At 48.3% G+C, this 22,179-nt stretch overlaps 2 protein-coding genes across 2 annotated transcripts in view; both read left to right on the forward strand.

The window, feature by feature from the left end:
* Nucleotides 1-21,166, forward strand: part of TANC1 (tetratricopeptide repeat, ankyrin repeat and coiled-coil containing 1) — a 182,206-nt gene extending 161,040 nt beyond the window's left edge. Inside the window, exons 19-26 of the mRNA XM_079709947.1 lie at nt 9,195-9,328; nt 10,894-11,017; nt 11,378-11,553; nt 14,509-14,641; nt 16,041-16,132; nt 17,786-17,932; nt 18,852-18,952; nt 19,646-21,166. Coding sequence (XP_079566073.1) covers nt 9,195-9,328; nt 10,894-11,017; nt 11,378-11,553; nt 14,509-14,641; nt 16,041-16,132; nt 17,786-17,932; nt 18,852-18,952; nt 19,646-21,083 — 2,345 coding nt within the window. The 3' untranslated portion in view covers nt 21,084-21,166. The remainder of the gene's footprint in view (nt 1-9,194; nt 9,329-10,893; nt 11,018-11,377; nt 11,554-14,508; nt 14,642-16,040; nt 16,133-17,785; nt 17,933-18,851; nt 18,953-19,645) is intronic.
* On the forward strand, nt 643-1,236 carry LOC307057559 (prefoldin subunit 3-like; the record flags this gene model as incomplete). Its single annotated transcript, XM_079710722.1, has 1 exon — nt 643-1,236. The coding sequence occupies one exon, from the start codon at nt 643-645 to the stop codon at nt 1,234-1,236; it is 594 nt and encodes a 197-aa protein (XP_079566848.1).
* Nucleotides 21,167-22,179: the final 1,013 nt, after the last annotated feature.

The raw sequence follows: 22,179 nt of genomic DNA on the forward strand, positions 1-22,179 counted from the left end.
TCTGGGATCTTAGTTCCCCAACCAGGGATTGAACCTGCACCCCCCTCATTGGAAGGCAAAGTCTTAACCACTGGACTGCCAGGGAAATCCCACAAGTTAGTTGTATATTAAATTAATTTATGAATTTGAAGGGCCATGAAGTGTCATGTAGGAAGCAGTTTACAATGTCAGAGTATATTATTAAAATATGTCAGGCTCTTCCTCTTTTGCTTGTGAGAAGAGGTAAGCTCAAGGTCCTTCTCTTCTGCCATCTTGTCCAGTAATCTCACATTGCACTGTTTTCTTACCCTTCTTTAAAAGTTCTCAAGACCTAGGATCCTTAGAATCACAAAGCATATCATTGAAAGAGACTAATAACCTTATGGTATAGGTGCAGATAGTTGAGGTCCAAAGAAATTTAATTATTTCATCAAGGTTTCACAGTGAATGGGTGGCAGAACCAGGACCAAAACTCTCAGATAATCAGGATCTTCCTATTTTGACTGAGAGCAAGCCTCCAGGTTCTTTCAGCTGCTTGGGTTTAATTTCTAACTGACACTGAATCAGCTTTATGATTCAGGGCAAACGATGTAACTCTTGTGACTCAGTTCCTTCATCTCAATAAAATGGACATCATAATCTTCTAATTTGGGCTTCCCCAAGATGGCGGCCGGTAAGGAGGGTTGTGGTTTGGGAGAAGTGGCCGGAGGGAGTGGGCGGCGGCTCCACCTGGGGATTCCTGAGGCCGTTTTCGTGGAAGATGTAGATTCCTTCATGAAACAGCCTGGGAATGAGACTGCAGATACAGTACTGAAGAAGCTGGATGAACAGTACCAGAAGTATAAGTTTATGGAGCTCAACCTTGCTCAAAAGAAAAGGAGGCTAAAAGGTCAGATTCCTGAAATTAAGCAGACTTTAGAAATTCTAAAGTACATGCAGAAGAAAAAAGAGTCCACCAATTCACTGGAGACCAGGTTCTTACTGGCAGATAACCTGTATTGCAAAGCTTCAGTTCCTCCTACCGATAAAGTGTGTCTGTGGTTGGGGGCGAATGTAATGCTTGAATATGATATTGATGAAGCTCAGGTGTTGTTGGAAAAGAATTTATCGACTGCCACAAAGAATCTTGATTCTCTTGAGGAAGACCTGGACTTTCTTCGAGATCAATTTACTACCACAGAAGTCAATATGGCCAGGGTTTATAATTGGGATGTAAAAAGAAGAAACAAAGATGATCCTACCAAGAACAAAGCATAATGCTGCCAATTAAAAATGTGGTTCAATTTTCCAAACATGTTATTTTAAATACCCCAAAGTTTATCCTTAAAAGTTGACATAACTTTAAATAATTTTTAACAGCAAGAATGATGATTAAAACTTAAAAAAAAGGTACAGCCACTATGGAGAACAGTATGGAGGTTCCTTAAAAAACTAAAAATAGAACTACCATATGACCCAGCAATCCCACTACTAGGCATACCCTGAGAAAACCATAATTCAAAAAGAGACATGTACCAAAATGTTCATTGCAGCACTATTCACAATAGCCCGGAGATGGAAACAACCTAAGTGTCCATCATCGGATGAATGGGTAAAGAAGATGTGGCACATATATACAATGGAATATTACTCAGCCATAAAAAGAAACGAAACTGAGCTATTTGTAATGAGGTGGATAGACCTAGAGTCTGTCATACAGAGTGAAGTAAGAAAGAGAAAGACAAATACCGTATGCTAACACATATATATGGAATTTAAGAAAAAAAAATGTCATGAAGAACCTAGGGGTAAAACAGGAATAAAGACACAGACCTACTTGAGAATGGACTTGAGGATATGGGGAGGGGGAAGGGTAAGCTGTGACAAAGCGAGAGAGCGGCATGGACATATATACACTACCAAACGTAAGGTAGGTAGATAGTGGGAAGCAGCCGCATAGCACAGGGAGATCAGCTCGGTGCTTGGTGACCGCCTGGAGGCGTGGGATAGGGAGGGTGGGAGGGAGGGAGACACAAGAGGGAAGGGATGGGGGAACATATGTATATGTATGACCGATTCACTTTGTTATAAAGCAGAAACTAATAAAAAAAACTTTAAAAAAAGATAAACACCACTTTATTTATTTATAAAAACAAAATTAGTTTCAAATATTTTATGAAATTTGCAGTATTTTTATTTTTATTTTTTGCATTTCCAACAAAGTAAATGCTGCTTTCATCATTTTGTTTGTTTGTTTGTTATAAGAAAAGTCTTAGATGAAATGGCTGAAAACTGTGAGATATGCTATAGCTATAAGCTGATTTTTTTGGACAGTTTAGCACACTTTACTTTTTCTTTATTGGCTGGTGTTACTCTCACTTGTGATGTGGTTAAAACCAGTTTAGAGGTAGGAAAAACAGTTTGAATATTTGAAAAATTGTTTTTCTTTAGCACACGTGGGGCTTTATGGTCCTCTGTTGCTGTTATTTGTCCTGTGTAAATGGAGTTTCATGAATTACTGCTTAGCCAATAACTATTATAATATTCTGTATTTTTCAGGAAGTGATAATTTGCATTCCTAAACAGTAAGAGGGCTATTGAGACAACACTTTCTAACCCGATATAAGTGCACAGAGCCTAGAGCCTTTGCAATGCTAACATACAGGACATCTTGGCCAACATGAAATAACAAAATTACGCACTGAAAACCCTTGCTTGAGGCGACTTTGTACTTCTTAACAGTTCCCCAAAGCAGCTGAACAGGAATATTAAGATAAATATAAATCTGTGATGGTTTACAGGAGTTGTGAGCTTTTTTATTCATGATAAAACTTCGTAAGGGTGTTAGAAGATCCCTAAGGAAAGCCATTGATACAGTGGCTAGTACTGGGTGATACAGATTCTGGTAAAAACACAAATGTATTATTCCATCTCCATGTAGTAAAGAGTATACTTGTACAATGTTTTGTACTTGTATTTCATGATATTAAAACAGTGAAGTTAAAAAAAAAATAATCTTCTGATTCGAAGGATTCTTGTCAAGCTTAAGTAAGAATTCACCCATAGTCTTTTGCCCAGAGCTCGGCAGCTGTAAGTGTTCAACAGATACGATGTGCTGCGAAGGTTGTGATGAGCTGATTGTTAATATTAATTATTGTAATATATTTATGCTATACCTTTGGTCTTTTTTTTTTTTGCGGTGCGTGGGCCTCTCACTGTTGTGGCTTCTCCCGTTGCGGAGCACAGGCTCCGGATGCGCAGGCTCAGCGGCCATGGCTCACGGGCCCAGCCGCTCCGCGGCATGTGGGTTCTTCCCGGACCGGGGCATGAACCCATGTCCCCTGCATCGGCAGGTGGACTCTCAACCACTGCACCACCAGGGAAGCCCTATACCTTTGGTCTTGATAGAGCATTGAAATGAATGCTTAAGTGACAGAATCTTAGTTACTTTGCAGTTCCTTTATGGATTTGAAGGATGGAAAAGAATTTTGGTCACATGGGAAGTCCCATTTAGTGGCAATTACACATTTTATTTCTATAAAAAAAATTCCTTGGTAATTTGAGGTTCCTATTTAACCTGTGTACAGAGACTGACAGCATGTTTTTACTCTAGAACTGGTCACATGCCAGGGGTGTCTTGGTTCCTCAGATTTGGTTTCTGCCTTGCTTTGTAAGTAGTTCATTGGGAAATGGGCTGATTTGGTGGGGGCATCTTTATGTGTGGTTTGGTTGCTGCCTGTTGCCTTGTCAACAGAGATTCCCTCTCCTTGACCCCAGCCCGGCCTGCAGCTGCAGGCCCTCCTGGGAGACTTAATGCCAAGTGCAGAATGACGAGGCAGGGTGAGAACAATAAGGAAGGTGTTCCAAACGGCCACTGGTGAGCTGCCGAGGGCTTCTGGGCAGAGCCGGCTTCCCGTTCGTAAGGTCACCCTCCCAGCGCGGGCGTCTGTCAAGGCTGGGGGTGCTGGAGGCTCCGGGGGGTTCGTCTGCCGGTGCAATGGCATTTTTCAGTGAGGGCAATCTTTGTTGTGTTTTATTTTATCCTTTGCATTGTTGAGGATTCAGATCTTTGCAGAGATGAAGAATTTATAGCTGTTGGGGAGTTTGTTCTTCTAACGGAAGCCCTCCCCTCCTTCAGCCAGGAAGGAAATACCTAACAAAGCAAGGCTATGGTACTGGACTTTTATAAATCTCAGCCCTGTCCGTAGAAGGGGGAGGGGGAGGGGGTATTGCCTGACTTCCCGGGGCGAGGACAGGGCGCTGCTTTCATTCAGAGGCCTTTGGGACCAGCCTCTCTGAGTGGCAGCCCTGTCCAGACCCAAAGGGCAGCAAAGCAAAACACAGGCCGACTAGCCTCTGGGGTGACAACTCCTCGAGAGGTCATTTGTTAAGTGCAGGGCGAGGGGCTGCCATTCCCAAAGAGGTTTAAAAAATTATAGAATCCCAAACTACACTTCAGCATTTAGATAAAATGGCTGAGAATTCCCCAGCATTCCACGTGCACTTTTACCTTTGTTCTCCTCCGGCCCGGGTTCTGTCTTCACTGCCTTTGTCGCACCTAATGGTTTCCATCTTGGTCGCAACTAGATGACATTTATGAGACCCCCGCTGCTTATCACTATTCATTTTCCACCCATTTTTATAAAAGATGGGTAAAGCCAGTGTGTCAGGAAATAAATCACAGCAGTGAACAAACATATGGAAGCAAAGCTGAGCCACGCTGCCCACGACCCGGGCCGCCGTCTCAGCCGGCAGGAAGCGCACTTCTGCGGGCGTGCATGTTCTGGCTCGCGTGCTCAGGTGGGGCCTAGGGGCTTGGGCTGGCTCGTCACCGTGTGGTGTATGAAAAGGTCACACTGTCCAGAAGCGGGGACCGCCTGCGTGTGCTCTGACCTGTCACCCTTTTCTGTAAGTTGGGAGAGAAGCATGTGGGCAGAGGGGGTGACAATCCATTGTTGAAGACCCCAGGCCTGCTGGCCTGGCCCAGGAACACACCCCTGTGTGTCTGAGGGACAGACCTGCCATAAAATTTCACAAACAGCCCTGCTTATGGAATGACTGTGTTCCAGGCAAGTTGCCGTTGAGCTTTTGTAAATCACATCTTTGCCCAGAGAACTTTAGTTCTTAAAAGATTCCTGCAAATGATCCATTTTACCAGGAACCATCTCTCACTGATGTTTTCAGTGAGGATTTCTTATTGTTGAGGGTCAATTGGGTTTTCTTAAAATGAACATCTGCCACGACAAACGTACTTATGCTCTGAAGACAGAGGACAGTATTGCCGAGGTAAAATTAATCAGAAAATGACACATGCCTTCGTGGGAATTTAACTACAAAAATGCCATCTTGTTGAGGATTTTGCAGTAGAAGAAATTAAGTTTAGTTTGAGTCCTAAGACGCGCCGTGAGCTCAGGTTGATTTTGAGAGCCCCCGTTTCATACCAGGTCTTTTCTCTCCTTCCTCTCCGCATTCCGTTGGCCAGAAGCCAAGGCTTTGCCCTACTGCCAGGCGCTGTCTCCTGTCCGGCCCCTCCCCCTTCTCCGGCCAGGCAGAGTGCGCTGACCCTTGTTAGGGGCTGGTGGTCTGCTCGGAGGACAGCCTTCTCAGCAGAATAGCTGGAATTCCTGAGCAGAGTTCTGCCCTGGTTTTCTTTGTTTAAGCATCTGGTTGACTGTTCTTCAGCCTGGCTTGTTTCCGAATATGGTATCCTTAAATCCTCGTGGCTGCTAGAACTGGACATACACCCTTAGCCTCAGGGGTCCTGAGTGATGGCACCGAAAGGATTCCCTCTGAGTAGAAAAGGAAAACACACGTCTTGTTGTTTGGGGCATTGGGTGAAAGCGAGAGCCTCCTTAGGAAGGTGTGATCCATTTTTGGCCAGCTGTGTGAGACTCCCAGCCTGTGCTGATAGGTGCTTTACCATCTCAAAAGAAAGCTAATCACCAAAAGTGCAGCCAGTCAGGCGGGAAGGGAGAAGGGAATCCAGCCCTGTCTCCAGGCCCGGGTGGCGCTCCCCTCCGACTGTCAGCTGTTGTAACTTCTGGCTCCTCTGGCACCTCCTTCAAACGCAGGGCCCTATTTTTAGTGCCAGGCTGTCATTTTTGATGTGCTGTTGCAAAAAAAATTCAGTGGCAGCTGCAACAGAAATCCTGACTTAAAGGCCCCATTTATAACGCGGATGAAACCTGTTTACCAAATAAAAGAGACTGGAATGTCACGGTGATCAGCTGCTTCGGGCCTTGTCAGATGGAAGAGGCTTGAGCTTATTACATCCACGGTGTCCTGCCTGCGCCTGGCCACGTCCCCGCCTGCAGCGCCAGTGCCCGCTCCATGCCACAGGCCGCTCCGGCAGAGGAGGGACTCCCTAATTGCAGGAAGGATGCCAGGGAGCCGCAGGTCCAGGGAGTGGCTCAGCGTCCAGATCTTCCATCCCACAAAGCCCCCCGCTTGCAGGGACGTGGTGTTAGACCCATCCAGACAGTGTATAGAAAAGCGCCCCAAGGCCCACGTTACGTCAGAATCATCCACATTCACGCCATGGCAGGAACAGACCGTGATGGGCATGCCCGGCAGCAGGACCAGGACCCGCTAGTGTAGCAGCTCACAGGACAGACAGGATCACCTGGCCACTGATGTTCAGACACTGGGGGTATGGGAACTCCGACCTCCAGCCCAATGCATCAGTATATAAACCGATATCAGTACTAGTTTGTTTACGGTATTTATTTGTAACTTATTTACAAGTTTAGATGTGCGATGGGTGACAACGAGCCTGTCTGTGTAACACGGATAGGAATGGCACCCGTGGTCGAGACCCGCGATAGCTTCCACTCCTTCTGTGGTTTTTACTGGTTGCCCTGTCTTGAGAAAATCAGTAAAGCGGATGGCGACTTCTTTGTCCCTGAGAGGGAGCTGAGGTCCAGGTGTCATGTTTACATCCTTTTGGTGTGTGCGGTCCTGGGAGGTAAACCGTGGCCGGGCCGACAGAGCTGGAGTAGGCGTGGTGTCTGTCCTGAGAGGGGGTCTTCAGAGGACACAGGGAAGCTGCATTGCTGAGCCCCCGGCTCCCCGTCTCAGCGACGCCGGGAGACCCAGGGTTCCCAGCGACGCCGGCCCTGCCCTCTCGGAAAGGGGGCCACTGTGGGCCTGTCCTGAGACCGCCCAGCAGTGCTCTCAGTTCTGAGCTATCGCCCTGTGTGTTCTGTGTTTTGCTTCTTGGAATCTCTGATAAATTTGGGAGGCGGACCCGTTGCGCTGCATTTAGCCGTGTGGTGTTTATTTGGTGGCCCTGCAGTGTTTGCACCATGACCTGTGGTCGGCTGTCCACAGCCAGCTGGGCTGCTGCAGCTCAGGCTGTCACAAGCACGCCTCCCCGTGTGCTCCAGGGGCACGTCCGGGCACCCACCTATACCTGGGCTGCTGCGTGGAAGGATGTGTACGTCCTCAACCAGCAGTGGGTCCCATTTCTCAATTACCTGGACTGCTAGTGAGGTTGGGCGCTTTTCATAAGTTCATTGGCCTTTGGACTTCACCTTTTGTGAAGGATCTATTCCTGTGTCTTCCTGGTTTTCATACGGAGAGGTCTGACTGATTTGGAGGGCCGCTTACTTTATTCAGGAAGCCAGAAGTTTGAGGTGTGAGGCTGTATGTAGAGATGGAGTCGCCCTAGGACTGGAGCCGAGCCGCAGCGTCAGGCTCCACCCTCTCCTTCCCCCTCTGCGTTGTAGACACTCCCAACTGCGGTGTCCCCGTCTCCCACCCTCACCCCTTCCTGTCCTCTTCTCTGTTGAAGAGCTTTGTCTTGGCCTGGGGCTGTCCCCGCAACCTGCCACTGTCCTTCCCTCTAGACAGTGGTTCGTGCCATGGCAGAGCCCCTCTTCTACTAAACCCCTCTTCCTGCCTCCCCAGCCCCCATCAGGAATCACGCCTTGGGGGTGGGGAGGCGCAGTCACTGCTGTGCGGGGGTCCTGAGGACTCTCGGCCTCTGCGTTCTTCCCTTCACACCGTTCTTGTCTTGTCCTCGGCTGACCTCCCGGCAGCACCTCTGCTGCCGGCTGCAGCGCCCTGCCTCAGAGTCACACTGGGCTGTTCGCCTGGGCGCTCAAGGCCCTCCACAGTCTAATTGTCCTTTTGTTCCTTCGTTGACATTCTTAACCCAGGATCTGGACTTGTTACAGAAATTCTAAGCTCCCTGAAGGCAGGAACGATGTGATAGGCTCTCACTGCCTCAGTAAGCGTCAGCTCTTGTTGATTGAAATGTATGACTTTTAGGGTAAGAAGCTGGTCTGGACAGTAATACTGATCTCTGTGTTTGTGGGGCCCTATATTCTCGTTGTCTCTTACTGTGAAAAAAGAGAACAATAAAACAAGCGCTGAGTGGCTCCTGAATCTGCATTTGGGCCAGGCTTGTAGGGATGGCTCATCTCTGCTCTCACAGCTCTAGCTGGTGTGGCTTGACGGTGTCTGGGGATCCCTTTCCAGGATGGCACACACACACGTAGTTGACAGCGTTGCTGGCTGTCTGCTAGGACGTTGGCCACGCACAGCTTCTCCCAGTGGGTCTCACCTCAGGGCTGTTTGGGCTTCCTCACAGCGTGCCAGCTGGTTCCAAGGAGTGCTCAAGGAAGTAGAAGTTGCCCACCTCAGGGCCTGGGCCCACGCACTGGCACAGCATCATTTCTGCTCTGTTCTGTTGGTCAAAGGTGTCACAGAGGGACTTCCCTGGTGGTCCAGTGGTAAATAATCCACCTTCCAACGCAGGGGACGCAGGTTCAATCCCTGGTCGGGGAGGTAAGAACCCACATGCTGCAGAGCAACTAAGCCCATGCGCCACAACTACTGTGCCCACACGCCTCAACTAGAGAGCCTGTGTGCTGCAAACTACAGAGCCCACACACTCCGGAGCCCGCGGGCCACAGCTACAGAGTCCACGTGCTCTGGAGCCCGCATGCCACAGCTAGAGAGAGAAAACCCACGTGCCACAACTAGAGAGAAGCCGGCGTGCCACAACGAAGAGCCTGCGTGCCGCAACTAAGACCTGATGCAGCCAAAAAAAAATTTTTTTTAAAGAGAGAAAGAAAAAGGTGTCACAGAGCCTACCCAGGTTCAAGGGGGGCAGGATACATGGTCCCCCTCCTCTCAGTGGGAGGAGTGTGAGAGAGTCTGTGGCCACCTTTAGCCACCACCATGTGGCCATCATGCTAACAGACTCCTCCTCCCCTGTGACTTCCCTCTAGCCCTGACGGCCGCTGCAGGACGAGGCAAGCTGGAGGTCTGCGAGCTGCTGCTGGAGCGTGGAGCTGCTGCGTCTCGAACTAACAGGAGAGGGGTCCCTCCGTTGTTCTGTGCGGCACGCCAGGGGCATTGGCAGGTACCCGGGGGACCCCGAGTGCTTCAGAAACAGTGAATGGGATAGAGTTCGCTACTGCCCGTCTCCCCTGCTGGGCCCTGTCTTTTTCACGTTCTTGGCTTCTGCTTGTGCTGTGAGCATTGCTGTATCAAGGCAGACATTTGACAGGCTAGCACAGTCAGCCACATTGGCTGGTAACTGGGAGGAGCAAGGCCAGTAACCAGGTCAGAGACCCACAGCTGCTTCCCCGTAACTGGGGAGGGGAAATGGAGTGGGTGCACCCCGTCCCGACAGCAGAAGACTTGCTGTAACACAGCGGCTGCTGTGGTTATGCAACCTACTTGTCCAGCAGGCTTGGTAGAAGAGTGGCCTTGTTGTGCTCCTTGGGAGGGGAAGCCTTTTCCCTCTGGTCCTGCACTGTGATTCAGGCTGGTTTCTTTTACAAGGAGTGACGCACCGTTGCTTTTAGTCTAATTAAGGGAGCAAGGGGTCCTTGATAGCAGCGGTTCAGTCATGTATTCCTTCATTTTGTAAACAGTGACCATGTATCTACCCCATGGCTGGCACCAGGTTACACACAGCTGCAAACAGACAGATGGATTTCACCATCATGTCCATTATAGGAGGAATTTTCTAGACCCAAGTTTACAGTGTGGAGTCGCAACCCTTCCGATTCCTGCTAGCTCTGCTGGTAGGACCTGTGAGGGCACCCCACCGAGATTCTGGCTTTTCTCCTTCCCGTTTCTAAGAGCTTGGTTTGTACCGGCCACTCCCTGCCACTCTCACAAGTCCTCTCTCCTGTTCTTCGTGTTCCCGAAGTCATGGGGAAGTCTGAAGACATTTGTCAGTGTGTCAGGAACAAGAGAGCAGTGGGAATATGCCACCTTCTGCTGTGGTGTCAAGAAAACAAGCGTGGTGACAGAGGGAGAGAGGCTGGACCACAGCCCCCTGGACAGAGCAGTTCCCTCCAGGATGGTCATTGTAGGAGACGCCTCTCTGGGTTTTTTTCCCCTTCTCACCATGTACTGTTTAAAGGCATAACTTGGAGGCTGAAACTCTCCTCCAGGAAGCTTTGCTAAAAATCACCTGCTATGAAGGTCCCCCAGTCCTAAGCCTCAGGAAGCAGACTGCTGAGGGGAGGGGGTGGGTGAGTGTTTTCGCATCCATTGCCCGTGCCGTGTCCTTCTGCTGCAGGAACGTGGTGTCAGCACCGCCATGGGGCCGTGGCTGTTGTGCCTTCCCTTTAGTTCTGCTCAGCTACCCCACGTGCCCCGTAGTGGCTGTCCTGTCATCACTTGACTGTGCTTGGAATCCTCCCTCCTCCAAATTTCTGCCTTGTGTGTGCATGTTTTATAGACATAGTAATGAATTAGGCTTGTTAAAGAGAAGATATATTTGGAAGAAGAGTCTGTTCAAAGGAATACAATAGAGAGATTTTACAGGCCCCATGGATCACATGACTTACAGGGGTTTTTAAAAAGAGGAGAGTCCTTTCACTACTCTGAAAGGTGGAAAAACCATCCCGAGTAGAGAGCACATGATTCAAGGGGCAGCAGGAAGCGTATAATCCTGAGTGTTTCTTTCAGATTGTTAGGTTGCTGTTGGACCGTGGCTGTGACGTGAACCTAAGTGACAAACAGGGCCGGACGCCCCTCATGGTGGCTGCTTGTGAAGGGCACTTGAGCACCGTGGAATTTCTCCTTTCTAAAGGTAGCGCACTGTTCCCCCCCCGCGTGGGACTCTCTTGGTTGGACAAGGACAAGAGCTTTGGCAGACTCGTTTAGTACTTTCTGATTTAGTTTTTTTGGGGTTTTTTTGTTGTTGTCTTTGTTTTGTTTTTGAAAAAAATCTTTTTGTTAAGTGTTCTTGTCATGGAAATTTTTTAACTTGCACACAAGTAGAGGGAATAGGGATACATCCCACGTACCCTTTTACTCAGCTGCAGCAGGGATGATCATTTCACCCTTGGCTTCAGATGCTGTTCAGGCCTAGGCCCCTGCGAGTGTAAAAGGGTCTGCCTCTGGCCTTGTCTTTCCACGGTCACGTTCTGTGAATGGGCTTGTCTTTCAGGTGCCGGCCTTTCTTCTCTGGACAAAGAGGGTCTGTCGGCATTAAGCTGGGCTTGTCTGAAAGGGCACAGGGCTGTGGTCCAGTTCCTGGTGGAGGAAGGAGCCAAGATCGACCAGACGGACAAGAACGGCCGCAGCCCCCTGGACCTGGCCGCCTTCTATGGCGACGCGGAGACCGTAGGTACCGCGGCGGCCACACTCCCCACCTGTGCCAGGCAGACTGGGCCACATGGCAGCTCGGGAGCTGAGCCATCCCCAAGTGTGCATGACGCTGGCCTCGTGTGGCCGGGGCATATGTGTGTGCTGTGGGGTGGCTTTCGTTTTCCTCTAATTCTGTGGCACGCAGTCTATTCCAGAACTGGGGTAAAGATTTTAATAGACTCTAAAGGCTTAAAATTCCATGATTACAACCTGCATGCACATAGATGAATATGTGTACACACGTGCATATGTCGTTTCATTTTCTTACAATCTCCATGTAAATAGAATGCCTGTATAGATCATTTAAAAATCAGTTTTATATATGTGAGAAATTACTAATCAAATAATCGGTTTGTTTTTAAATTGATGTGGCTTTGTCTAGAAATAATAGAAAATGCTTTTGGGCACTGTCTTTATCTCTTTGCCAAAGGCCCAAGTCTAACTGAGGAAGGGAGGGATAAAACCTTAATAAACTAAAAACCACAAGATGTCTTTCAGGGCAAAAGCCACTTTGTCAGTGTCCATATCCCAGGCACCAAGCAGGTGCTGGAGGAATGTTCATTTCTCCTTGAGAATTATCATTTATGAATCGTTACGTGTGTCTAAGGTGAGGATTAGCTAGACAGACAGGTACTGTATTGCTGGGGGCCGTGGACCTTGGAGCAGAAGCCATCCTCACCCTGCACGTCTGTGCCTGATGGTTTTATGAGGCAGTGATGTTACAGTTAAAGAGTTTCAATTTCCTGGACATTATAAACTGTACTTAAATGTCGATTTTCAGAAACAGCTATTTAACTAAACCTCACATCTCCACACTTTTCTTTTTCAGCTTATGTTACACTACCAGATCCTGTAGTTTATCAACATTAGGGAAGAGTGAAGGATCTTAGCATTCTAAGTGTCATGTAAAAAGAATTTTGGTAAAAACACATAACATAAAATTTACCATTGTAACCATTCCTAGGTGAAGAGTTCAGTAGCGTTACATACATTTCACATCATTGTGCAGCCAAAGTCCAGGCTTTTTTTGTCCTGTAAAACTGAAACTGCACCCGTTAAACAGCAAGCCTCGTTACCCCCTGTTCCGGCAAACACCTTTCTGCTTTGCGTCTCTGAATGACAGCTCTGGGTCCCTCCCTGAACACAAGTGTAATCATACAATGTTGTCATTTTGTGACTGACTTATTTCACTTGGCTTAATGTCTTCTAGGTTCATTCATGTTATAGCATACGTCAGGATGTCCTTTTTTTTAAAGGCTGAATAATATTCCATTTATGTATTTACCACATTTTGTTAATCCATTCTTCCATCATTGGGCGCTTGGGTTGCTTCCACCTCTTGGCTATTATGAATAGTGCTGTTGCGAACATGGGTGTGCACATATCTCTTAGAGAGCCTGCAGATTTTTCGAGATCTATCCATTCTTTTGGATAGATACCCAGATGTAAGATTGCTCAATCGAGGGGTAATTCTATTTTTAATTTTTTGAGGAAGCTCTATGCTGTGTCCGTAGTGGGTGCATCATTTTACATTCTCACCAACAGTGCACATGGCTACCTGTTTCTCCACACCCTCTCCAGCACTTATTTTCTGTTCGTTCTTTTTTTTGATAGCAGCCATCCTAACAGTTAATAGCTTGTTGTTTTGATTTGCAGTTCCCTAGTGATGATGAGCATCTTCTGACATGCTTATTGGCTATTTGTATATCACCTTTGGAAAAATATCTATTCAGATCCTTTGCCTATTCTTTTCTTTTCTTTTTTTTGCGGTACGCGGGCCTCTCACTGTTGTGGCCTCTCCCGTTGCAGAGCACAGGCTCCAGATGCACAGGCTCAGTGGCCTTGGCTCACGGGCCCAGCTGCTCCGTGGCACGAACCCGTGTCCCCTGCATCGGCAGGTGGAGTCTCAACAACTGCGCCACCAGGGAAGCCCCCTTTGCCTATTTTTAAAATTTTATTGAAATATAGTTGATTTACAATGTGTTAATTTCTGCTATACAGCAAATTGACTCAGTTACACACACACACACATATATATATATATGTATATATATATATTCTTTTTCATATTCTTTTCCATTACGGCTTATCACAGCCTTTGCCTATTTTTAAATTGGGTTTTTGACGGTTTTGTTGTTGAGTTGTAGGAGTTCTTTATATATTCTGGATATTAATCCCTCTAGTGTCATTTTGAACAGCTGGTGGACTGATAGGATCTACTAGATCCACATGAAAATCTAAGCAGGCTACAGACTTTTCCAGTGAATAGAGCAATTTTAGTGGCCAGCATGGTTTTCCCCATTGTTCTCTGTTTAGTCCAAGTGACAGCTGTTTTATCACATCAAGGCAGTCTTTGTACCATGGTCTCAAAGTTGCCATCTTTACAGTGCCCATATTCAGGTCTCTTTCCTAAGCCTTAAAGTGAGTTATAATTGGGTCCAGTTGATCCTGATCTTTCCAGCTTCTGTACCCAGGCTGTGTGGATCTGAGTGTTTCTGAAGTGCCATTGCCATAACCTGCCAGCACATTGGAGCTATGGCAGAAGCCTGCCTCCTAAGTAATTGGAGATGAAAAGGTGACTGTGTCTCGTCTCTGTGGCCTGGGAAGTGGGGTGAGACAGACAGGTGATAGCGTGCATGTACTGTCTGTGGTCTGTGGGTGCACAGACACACGTCCTGCCCTGGGAACACCCACCTGCCTGTCTCATTACCAACATCAATATCACTTGAGCAGAGTGGGTTTGAGCTGTGGATTGCAGCTCCTCTGTTCTGTTCTATGTCAACTTCATTTCCCTTCTAGGATCCCATTAGGCCAGAAGCATCTGAGACCAGAGTGAAGCTAAGACCTCCAGCTCCTACACCAGCTGCAGCGTCGGGCAAGGTGAGGGCTCCTGCTACCCGCGCCCTCAGGGTCTGTGTCTCCCTTTTGCAGGTGGTGTACCTGGTCGACAAGGGGGCCGTGATCGAGCACGTGGACCACAGCGGCATGCGGCCCTTGGACAGAGCCATTGGTTGTCGAAACACATCTGTAGTGATTACACTGCTGAGAAAAGGAGCCAAGTTAGGTCAGTAAACTCTGCAGTTCACCAGCGAGAGGGAGGGTAGCTTCAGATTTTAGAGTACACGAGGGGCCGTACCCACCTGCTCCCGGGTTAAGAGGTAAAGATGTCAGGCGTGTGGAGATTTTTTTTGTCCCTCTCTAAGGCTCAGTTAATCACAGTCATTCAGAGTGTGTGAAAGACTCATATTATTACAGCCCACGTGGGCAGAAAGCAGAGACCAGTGTTGAAGGACAGCCCAGCCCTGGGGGTGCTGGGGATGCTGGGAGCCACAGCGGGAGCCGTTCCGGGGGCCTCTGTGGGGAGGGCCCGAGGGCAGGTGGGCAGGAGCTGGAGGGTGGTTGTAATGAGCCGCCGAGTGCGAGGACTGCTGTTCAAGAGGGGCGGCTAGTCCTCTGGGAGGGCAGCGGCAACCCTAGCACAGGTTCTGGGAGGGGAAGTTCTCGGGGCTTACTGGAGACGAGACGGGGTGACTTGAGGATAATGTCAGGGGCCGGAGCTCTGAGGAGGTTGGAACACGGCCCAGGGTTCAGAGAGCGGGGAAGAGTGCCCCATGCGGCACCGTCTTTTCTGGTCTCACGCCAGACCTTCGGCCGCCAGCAGTTCTGGGGAGGGGACTGCAATGGAGGTGGTGAAATGGCATTATGAAGCAGCTCTTGGCATCAGGAGCTATTCTGAGCAGTTGCATGTTTTAACTTATCTCATCCTCACCTACCCTGTAAGTAGGGAATGATGAAAGCATCATGTTACAGAGGAGGAACCCCAGGCCTGAAGATGGTGAATAGCTCCCCAGAGGTCATAGTGAGCGGCAGGTCACCTTGAACCTGAGTCCGACTCCTGAGGCCGTGCCCTTTAGCGTTGCTCCCTGTGCGTGTTCGGAAGAGGCTCAGACAGAGGTTGTGGCTGTGCCGTCAGCCGGGAGAGAAGGAGACGCAGGCGGGAGCAGGGAGGCTGAGGGCGGGGATGGTGGGAGGAGGGCAGCAGGGCCAGAGCTGGCGTCTCAGAGTGGATTTGGTGGTGACGCTGCAGCGAGCGTGAGAGACGCTGAGAAGCCTCGCCTCCACCTGCACGTGGTCCTGACAGTGCTGCAGGGAACTGAAGAGATGATTGGGAAGCAAATGCCCATAGAAAGGAGGGGTGGCTTGTGGCTGCGCTGATGCTTGTATGTCCCAGTACTGTTGTCCCCCCAAGTGACAGGGTGTGCGGGGTGCAGCTCCCCGCTAAATCCTCCCTTCCCTTTGCTGTATTGTCACGCGGGACAGTACACCTGCAGGACACGCCGCAGTGTCCTCTGCAGCTGGGTTCTCTGCTATTTGTGGGCTTAGCTGTGACGGGGCCACAGAAGCATTGAGCTCCTTTGCTCCAAGCCCACTGGAATGCCTCTGAACACATGTTTATTTTGCAGGAAATGCTGCTTGGGCGATGGCTACTTCCAAACCTGATATTCTGATTATACTTTTACAGAAATTGATGGAGGAAGGAAACTTGATGTACAAAGTAAGTGGTGTCGCCCTTTTCTTGTGATCCTGTAACAACCTGTGAGCAGCCTCTTAGTTTGCGGTATAATGGATGTAGCTGTGCTACTGCACAGAATGCATATAGCTTAGCTAATAGAAGTTCTGGGAAGTGCTAACCTAGCCTTGTGCCCAGGCTTTGATATCCTCACAGCAGAATCTTCAATGTGGTGGAAAGCACTCCTCTTTGAGAACCATTACTTCTGAACGAATCCTTGGGGCTGTAACTGTGACTTACAGCCTGAAGCCTTGATACGAAGGCAGAGGTGCTTCGTGTTTAACAGGCACATCCTACAGGAAATTCCTTGGTGCTTGGGATCATGAGACATGGGAAAGGAACACTCAGGAGACATTTTCAGAAGAAAAGAATCATGAAATCTCCCAAGCCTTTATTATCTTAATTTTAATGTCTGTAAGCTTCTGGAATTTGAAACTGTTTCTGGAGAGATTTTTACTTAAAATAGTCAAGTAATAGATAATACTCAGGAGGTGGAATTAATTTCTTTTTCTCATTTTCCCTTAGAAATGGAAAGACAATTTAAAGATTAGTAAATTTGACTTTAAAGTAAAAATGTTCAAACTAACACCTGCAGTTTAGATCAGAGGGCAGTACACTTCATCTGGAAAGAGCCAGGTAGTAACCATGTCAGGCTTTGCTCTGTGGTCCCTGTCACAGCCCTCTAGCTTTGCTCTTGTGGCACAGACGCAGCCAAGATGACACACAGACAAATGAGCCAGGCCGTGTCCCAGTCAACCTGTGTTTGTAGAAACAGGTGGCAGGCCGGGTTTGGTGCAGAAACCGTAGTTTGCCAACCCCGAGTTTAGAGAGATGCTCAGGCCATTTGCATAGATGATTTTTCTTTCCAGGTCTGTGATTAGACAGAATTAAAGGATGATGAAAACAAAAAACTACATCATGACCATTTTAGTCCTTTTTGGCATGAAGCTGCTGTACTTTCTATGTTTTAGTTTTTCCTTTTCTTTTTTAATAACAACAAATAAATAGGCATATAGCATGACCCAGCAGGGTTCCTGGCCTGGAATCAGTTTGAAATTGAGTTCAGAGTGTGTATGTATTGTTGTGGCTTTGAAGTGGTTTTAATATGAATTTTGGTAGGCAATTATTAGCCATTTTCGAGACTTCATACCTGCTGTGCAACGGAACCAACAGAGCAAATGGATTTCTTTAGCCTTGAAAATGACGTGCAGTGCTGTGCTGAGTTTTAAATCCCGTGCCTTAGTTCCTCTTAAAAGAAAAATTATCATTCTACAGCAGCTCTAGGTTTATCCACAAGACTCTACTTGCTTTAGGCACGGCGTGGTTTTTCCATTTGATTTCTGTTATACTCTGCATTAAAGTATCTTTAGATGAGAGATCATTCATGAAATGGTTGTCAAAAATATATAACAGAGAAGATAATCTGATGTTTTAATTAAGATTGATGGTTATGGGTTTGGCAATTTACAGATCCCTTCCTGTAAACCCAGCTCTGGTTGCAGACGCCTAGGCGGACAGTGAAGCTGCATGTCCAGGCCAGTCAGTGGACTGGTTCTGGCCGTGGCCTGTCCTCATCAGGATCTTTATTCATCTTGGAGCCTCTGGAAACGATAAATTTCTCTGATTTTTGAATCCTAGAAAGGGAAGATGAAAGAGGCAGCCCAGAGGTACCAGTATGCCTTAAGGAAGTTTCCTCGAGAAGGATTTGGAGAGGACATGAGACCATTCAACGAGCTAAGGATTTCCCTCTATCTCAATTTGTCTCGCTGCCGAAGAAAAACAAATGTAAGCCGGGCCCCTTATTCCAGTCCTTTAGCTGTTCTCACAGTGGTGAAGGCCTGCTCTTGTACAGACCAAATCATGAGACCTCCTGTCTGGTTTGTTTGCACTTTTCTGTGAACCTGGCGCATGGGGAGCTGCTTGTCTGGGGGTGACCATCATTAGATCACAGCACCGCCCACCTCCCAAGGTGTTGAGAGAGTGCACGTGGACGTAGTTTCTCTGCCTCAGTGATGACAAGCACATGCAAACTGCTCCTCCACCGCTGCCCAACTGCACGCTGCCAGCACTGTCACGAGTGGCTGTCCCCAGATTCAGAAGGAAAGGGCATCACTGTAAAGTTCACCACAAATGTGTTATAATCAGCTTAGTGTTATTATGTTTGCTCAGAGGGTAAGCCAGGAACTGGTTTGTAATTAATTGTAGTTAACTCACAGTTAACTTGTAACTAGATTTGTTTCAGTACCACTTCGTTTTTCTTCTTCTTCTTTTTTTTTTTTAAACTTCATCCTCCCTCCACCAAATCTGTGACCTGCCTGCTTCTGCGCCCACGTACTCTGCCCACCTTCCTGCTGCAGGTGCTGCAGTGTCTGGGCCCCTCTGAGGCTCCCCCGACCCCGGGGGCGGGCTCCCATCAGCCCTCGCCTCTGCTGCCCTGCTTCCACCACCATTCTCTCTCTCGAGTCACTGACTCTCCTGAGTCACCAATTTTTGCTTCTCTGTGAGATTCTTCTTGTAAGAACATTAATAAGCTGTAATTGTCTCCTAACTTCACAACAAAAAAACCAACTTACCTTCCCCTTCATCTCGCTCCAATTGTGTCCCAATTCTCTACTAACCTCTAGAGCAAAACTCTTATTAAAAGGTTGCCTGTAGTCACGTTTCAGTGCTGCTTCTGACTTGTGTATTTAAATATTGATACCAGGACTTCGGCATGGCAGAAGAATTTGCTTCCAAGGCTCTCGAGTTGAAACCAAAGTCCTATGAAGCCTTTTATGCCAGAGCGAGAGCAAAGAGAAGCAGCAGGTACTGTCTGGGGTTAGATATGTGACTGTGACTAGAGAAGCCTGCTTATCTTTCTCTGACATCAAAGCTGCTGCTTTGACTTTGGGGGCTTCTGATGCATAAGCATCACTCAGTGCCTCTCCTCCCTTTTAATACCGAACAGGTAGCTTCCAGAAGGTGCAGCAGTGGCTATCATTAGCAATGGCTAAACTTTTTATTTTCTCCAGACAGCTCAGTAACTATCCCCACAGTTGACATCTGCAACATAAAGTTCCTAGCTTAGTCCATGTTACCAGTGAGACCGCCAACTAGAGACACGGGGAGGTGGCGGCGGGGAGGTGGCGGCGGGGAGGCGGCGGCGGGGAGGCTGGGTGGAGTCCATAGGTATTGAGTTGTAGGTGGACGTGGTGAGAGGGATGGGGAAGGTGACGTTGAGGATTCTGACCCCCACTGCTTTCTGCCTGCGCTCACCCCAACCCAGTGGTCTTCATAGAGACAGCAGGGCCCCGGAGCTGCTCAGGTCTGGGTTAGAGTTCAGCGATCCCACTTAGCCGAGGAACTGTAAGCTAGTTCCGTGGGGTCCGTCCACGCCGTGAGTGTGCAGAACTCACTCAGCTACCTTCTCTTTTCTTTTAGCAGAGCTGCTTTATGAACAGTACGTTCAGAGCTTGTGCTTACGTGGCCTGTAATTATACCGTCTCTTTTAATATAAAGGCAGTTCACGGCCGCTCTGGCTGACTTGCGGGAAGCCGTGAAGCTCTGTCCCACCAACCAGGAGATCAGGAGGCTCCTGGCGCGCGTAGAGGAGGAATGCAGGCAGCTCCAGAGGAGCCAGCAGCAGAAGCAGCAGTGCCCGCCGCCAGCGCCCCCCGCCGACTCGGACCATGAGGAGGACGCCCCGACCCCCGGCCTGAACGACTGCTTTCACCTCGAGGAGGCTGAAGAGGAGGAGACTCCTCCACGGGAAGAATCCGTCCCCCTCGCTCCCAGGCCCCAGCCGCCCTCCTCTGCCCCCTCCCCATACATCCGAAACCTTCAAGAAGGGCTCCAGTCCAAACTGAGGCCGCTCTCGCCACAGAATCGGCCGGGGATGAGCAAGCCCCCGAGGGAGCCGATCGCTCAGCCGGGGCTGAGGGTGCAGCCCACCAAGCAGGCGCAGATCGTGAAAACCAGCCAGCACCTGGGTTCTGGACAAGCTGGCGTGAGAAATGCTAGCTCGAAAACGCAGGTCTCTTCACAGAATCCTCCCCCGAGTCCCATGCCTGGAAGACTCTCTGCCACCCCCGCCGCCGGAAGCAGAAACCAGCATCTGGAGGGAACAGGCACCTTCCCTGTGGGGGCAGCTTCTAGCCACTCGGGAGATCGGCTGGGGCCCAGCCCCAGCGTCCAGCTGCAGCCCAGTGAGGGTGACGCTGCGTATCCTTTACCGAGTAAGATAAAAACTGCAGAGAGGCTTCTGTCTCGTGCCACCGTGGCTGTGGACGTAGCCCCTCTAAACCCAGGCGGGCCTGTGAGCTGCAGCGACGTGCGACACCCAGCTTCCCTCACCAGCTCAGGCTCTTCCGGTTCTCCGTCAAGCAGCATCAAGATGTCAAGTTCAACTAGTAGTCTGGCTTCAAGCAGCAGTTTTTCAGAGGGCTTCAAGGTCCAAGGACCAGATGCTCGAATGAAAGACAGGGTTGGTAGCCAGGCTCCGAGTGGCCCAGCTGAGCACAGGCCGCGCAGTACTCCGTTCATGGGCATCATGGACAAGACGGCGAGGTTCCAGCAGCAGAGCCACCCTCCCAGCTGCGCCTGGCACTGCGCGGTGCCAGAGGGGCTGCCGACGAACACGCCTTCCACGGCTGGCCTGCAGGCCTCAAGCTCTGAGAAGCCCTCTCTCAAACAAGCAGGAGGATACAGTAGCCAAGCCAAAACCCGTTCTGTGTCTACTCTGGGTGGAGGGGTCCACAACGGGGCCCAGGGGAAGGAGCTAGAAGAAAAGAAGTGCCAAATTCCAGTCCACTGCCAAGACAGCCGGATAACTAAGACTGTTTCTCATGCATATCCAGAAGGTCTTTCTAAACAGCAGTCTCACATCAGCAGTGAAGCCCACAGGAGTCACCTCCCTTCAGCAAAACCAAAGCGATCATTCATAGAATCAAACGTGTGAGCCGTAAGGGAGACCCATGTGTGGTATTTGGAAAACGGTGTGCTGGCTCCTGGTAGTCATTAAATGGTTGTTTGTGAGAAAAATTACTCTTTAGTCACATATTTATTTTTCCCTTGGGAGTGGATCAGATGCCATTGATATATTGAAAATGTGGGATTAAATTTCTTTGATAAATAGATAGAAGTCACCAGAAATAAGAATGCTAACCAGAATTGAAAACTACAACTAGTTATGCCTATTAAGTTAAAAATTTAAGACAGCCAAGAAGACATTAACTCATGCTTCTCTTTTTTGAAATTGTTTGGTTTTTATCACTTTTCTTCTAGCCTTTGTTATGTGGTAAGATCATATTATTTCTTAGATAATGTAAATGTCTAGTGATAAGTTTAACTCATGACATAATATCCAGGTGGTGTGTTCTGGAAAAGATGGAATTTTCAAGCTACAGTTCCAATGAGTCAAATCTTAATTTATATATATATGCACGTACACATACTGTTGACCCTTGAACAACATGGGACTTAGGGGCGCCGATCCCCTGTGCAGTCAAAAATGTACAGTGTAACTTTTAGTCGGCCCTAGGGAGGGTTCCACATCCTCGTATTCAACCGTGGATCATGTAGTATGTATTGACTGGGGGAAAAAAAAAATCCGTGTGTAAGTGGACCTGCACAATTCAAACCTTTGTTGTTCAAGGGTCAGTGTGTATGTGCATATATAAATGAAAAACCTGAGTAATTTCTAGCTGAATGTGACTATATGTGTTATATGGCTCACTTTTTTGTTTTTTTAAGCAAAATACAAGAACATCCAAGTATTGTTCCCTTTATAGCAGTTCCCTTAAAAAGATTAAACACTTATTTCTGTGTTATGGTTCCTTTTTTTGGAACTATATTCCCGCTTCAGGGTGTTTTTTAATATTTGGAAACAGTATAAACCATTTGGAATCATGATTGGTGGTTAAGTTGAATTTGGGCTAAAATACTAAGAATACAGCATTCTCGGTGACATGTAAATTAGCTCTCAGTTGGTTCCCAAACTGCTTTTATCAATGATAGCACTCCTGGAACAAACCTTCCAAGGTCCTCTAATGACA

The sequence above is a fragment of the Hyperoodon ampullatus genome (genome assembly GCF_949752795.1).
Source record: "Hyperoodon ampullatus genome assembly, chromosome: 8".
In the NCBI taxonomy this organism is placed as follows: Eukaryota; Metazoa; Chordata; class Mammalia; order Artiodactyla; family Ziphiidae; genus Hyperoodon; species Hyperoodon ampullatus.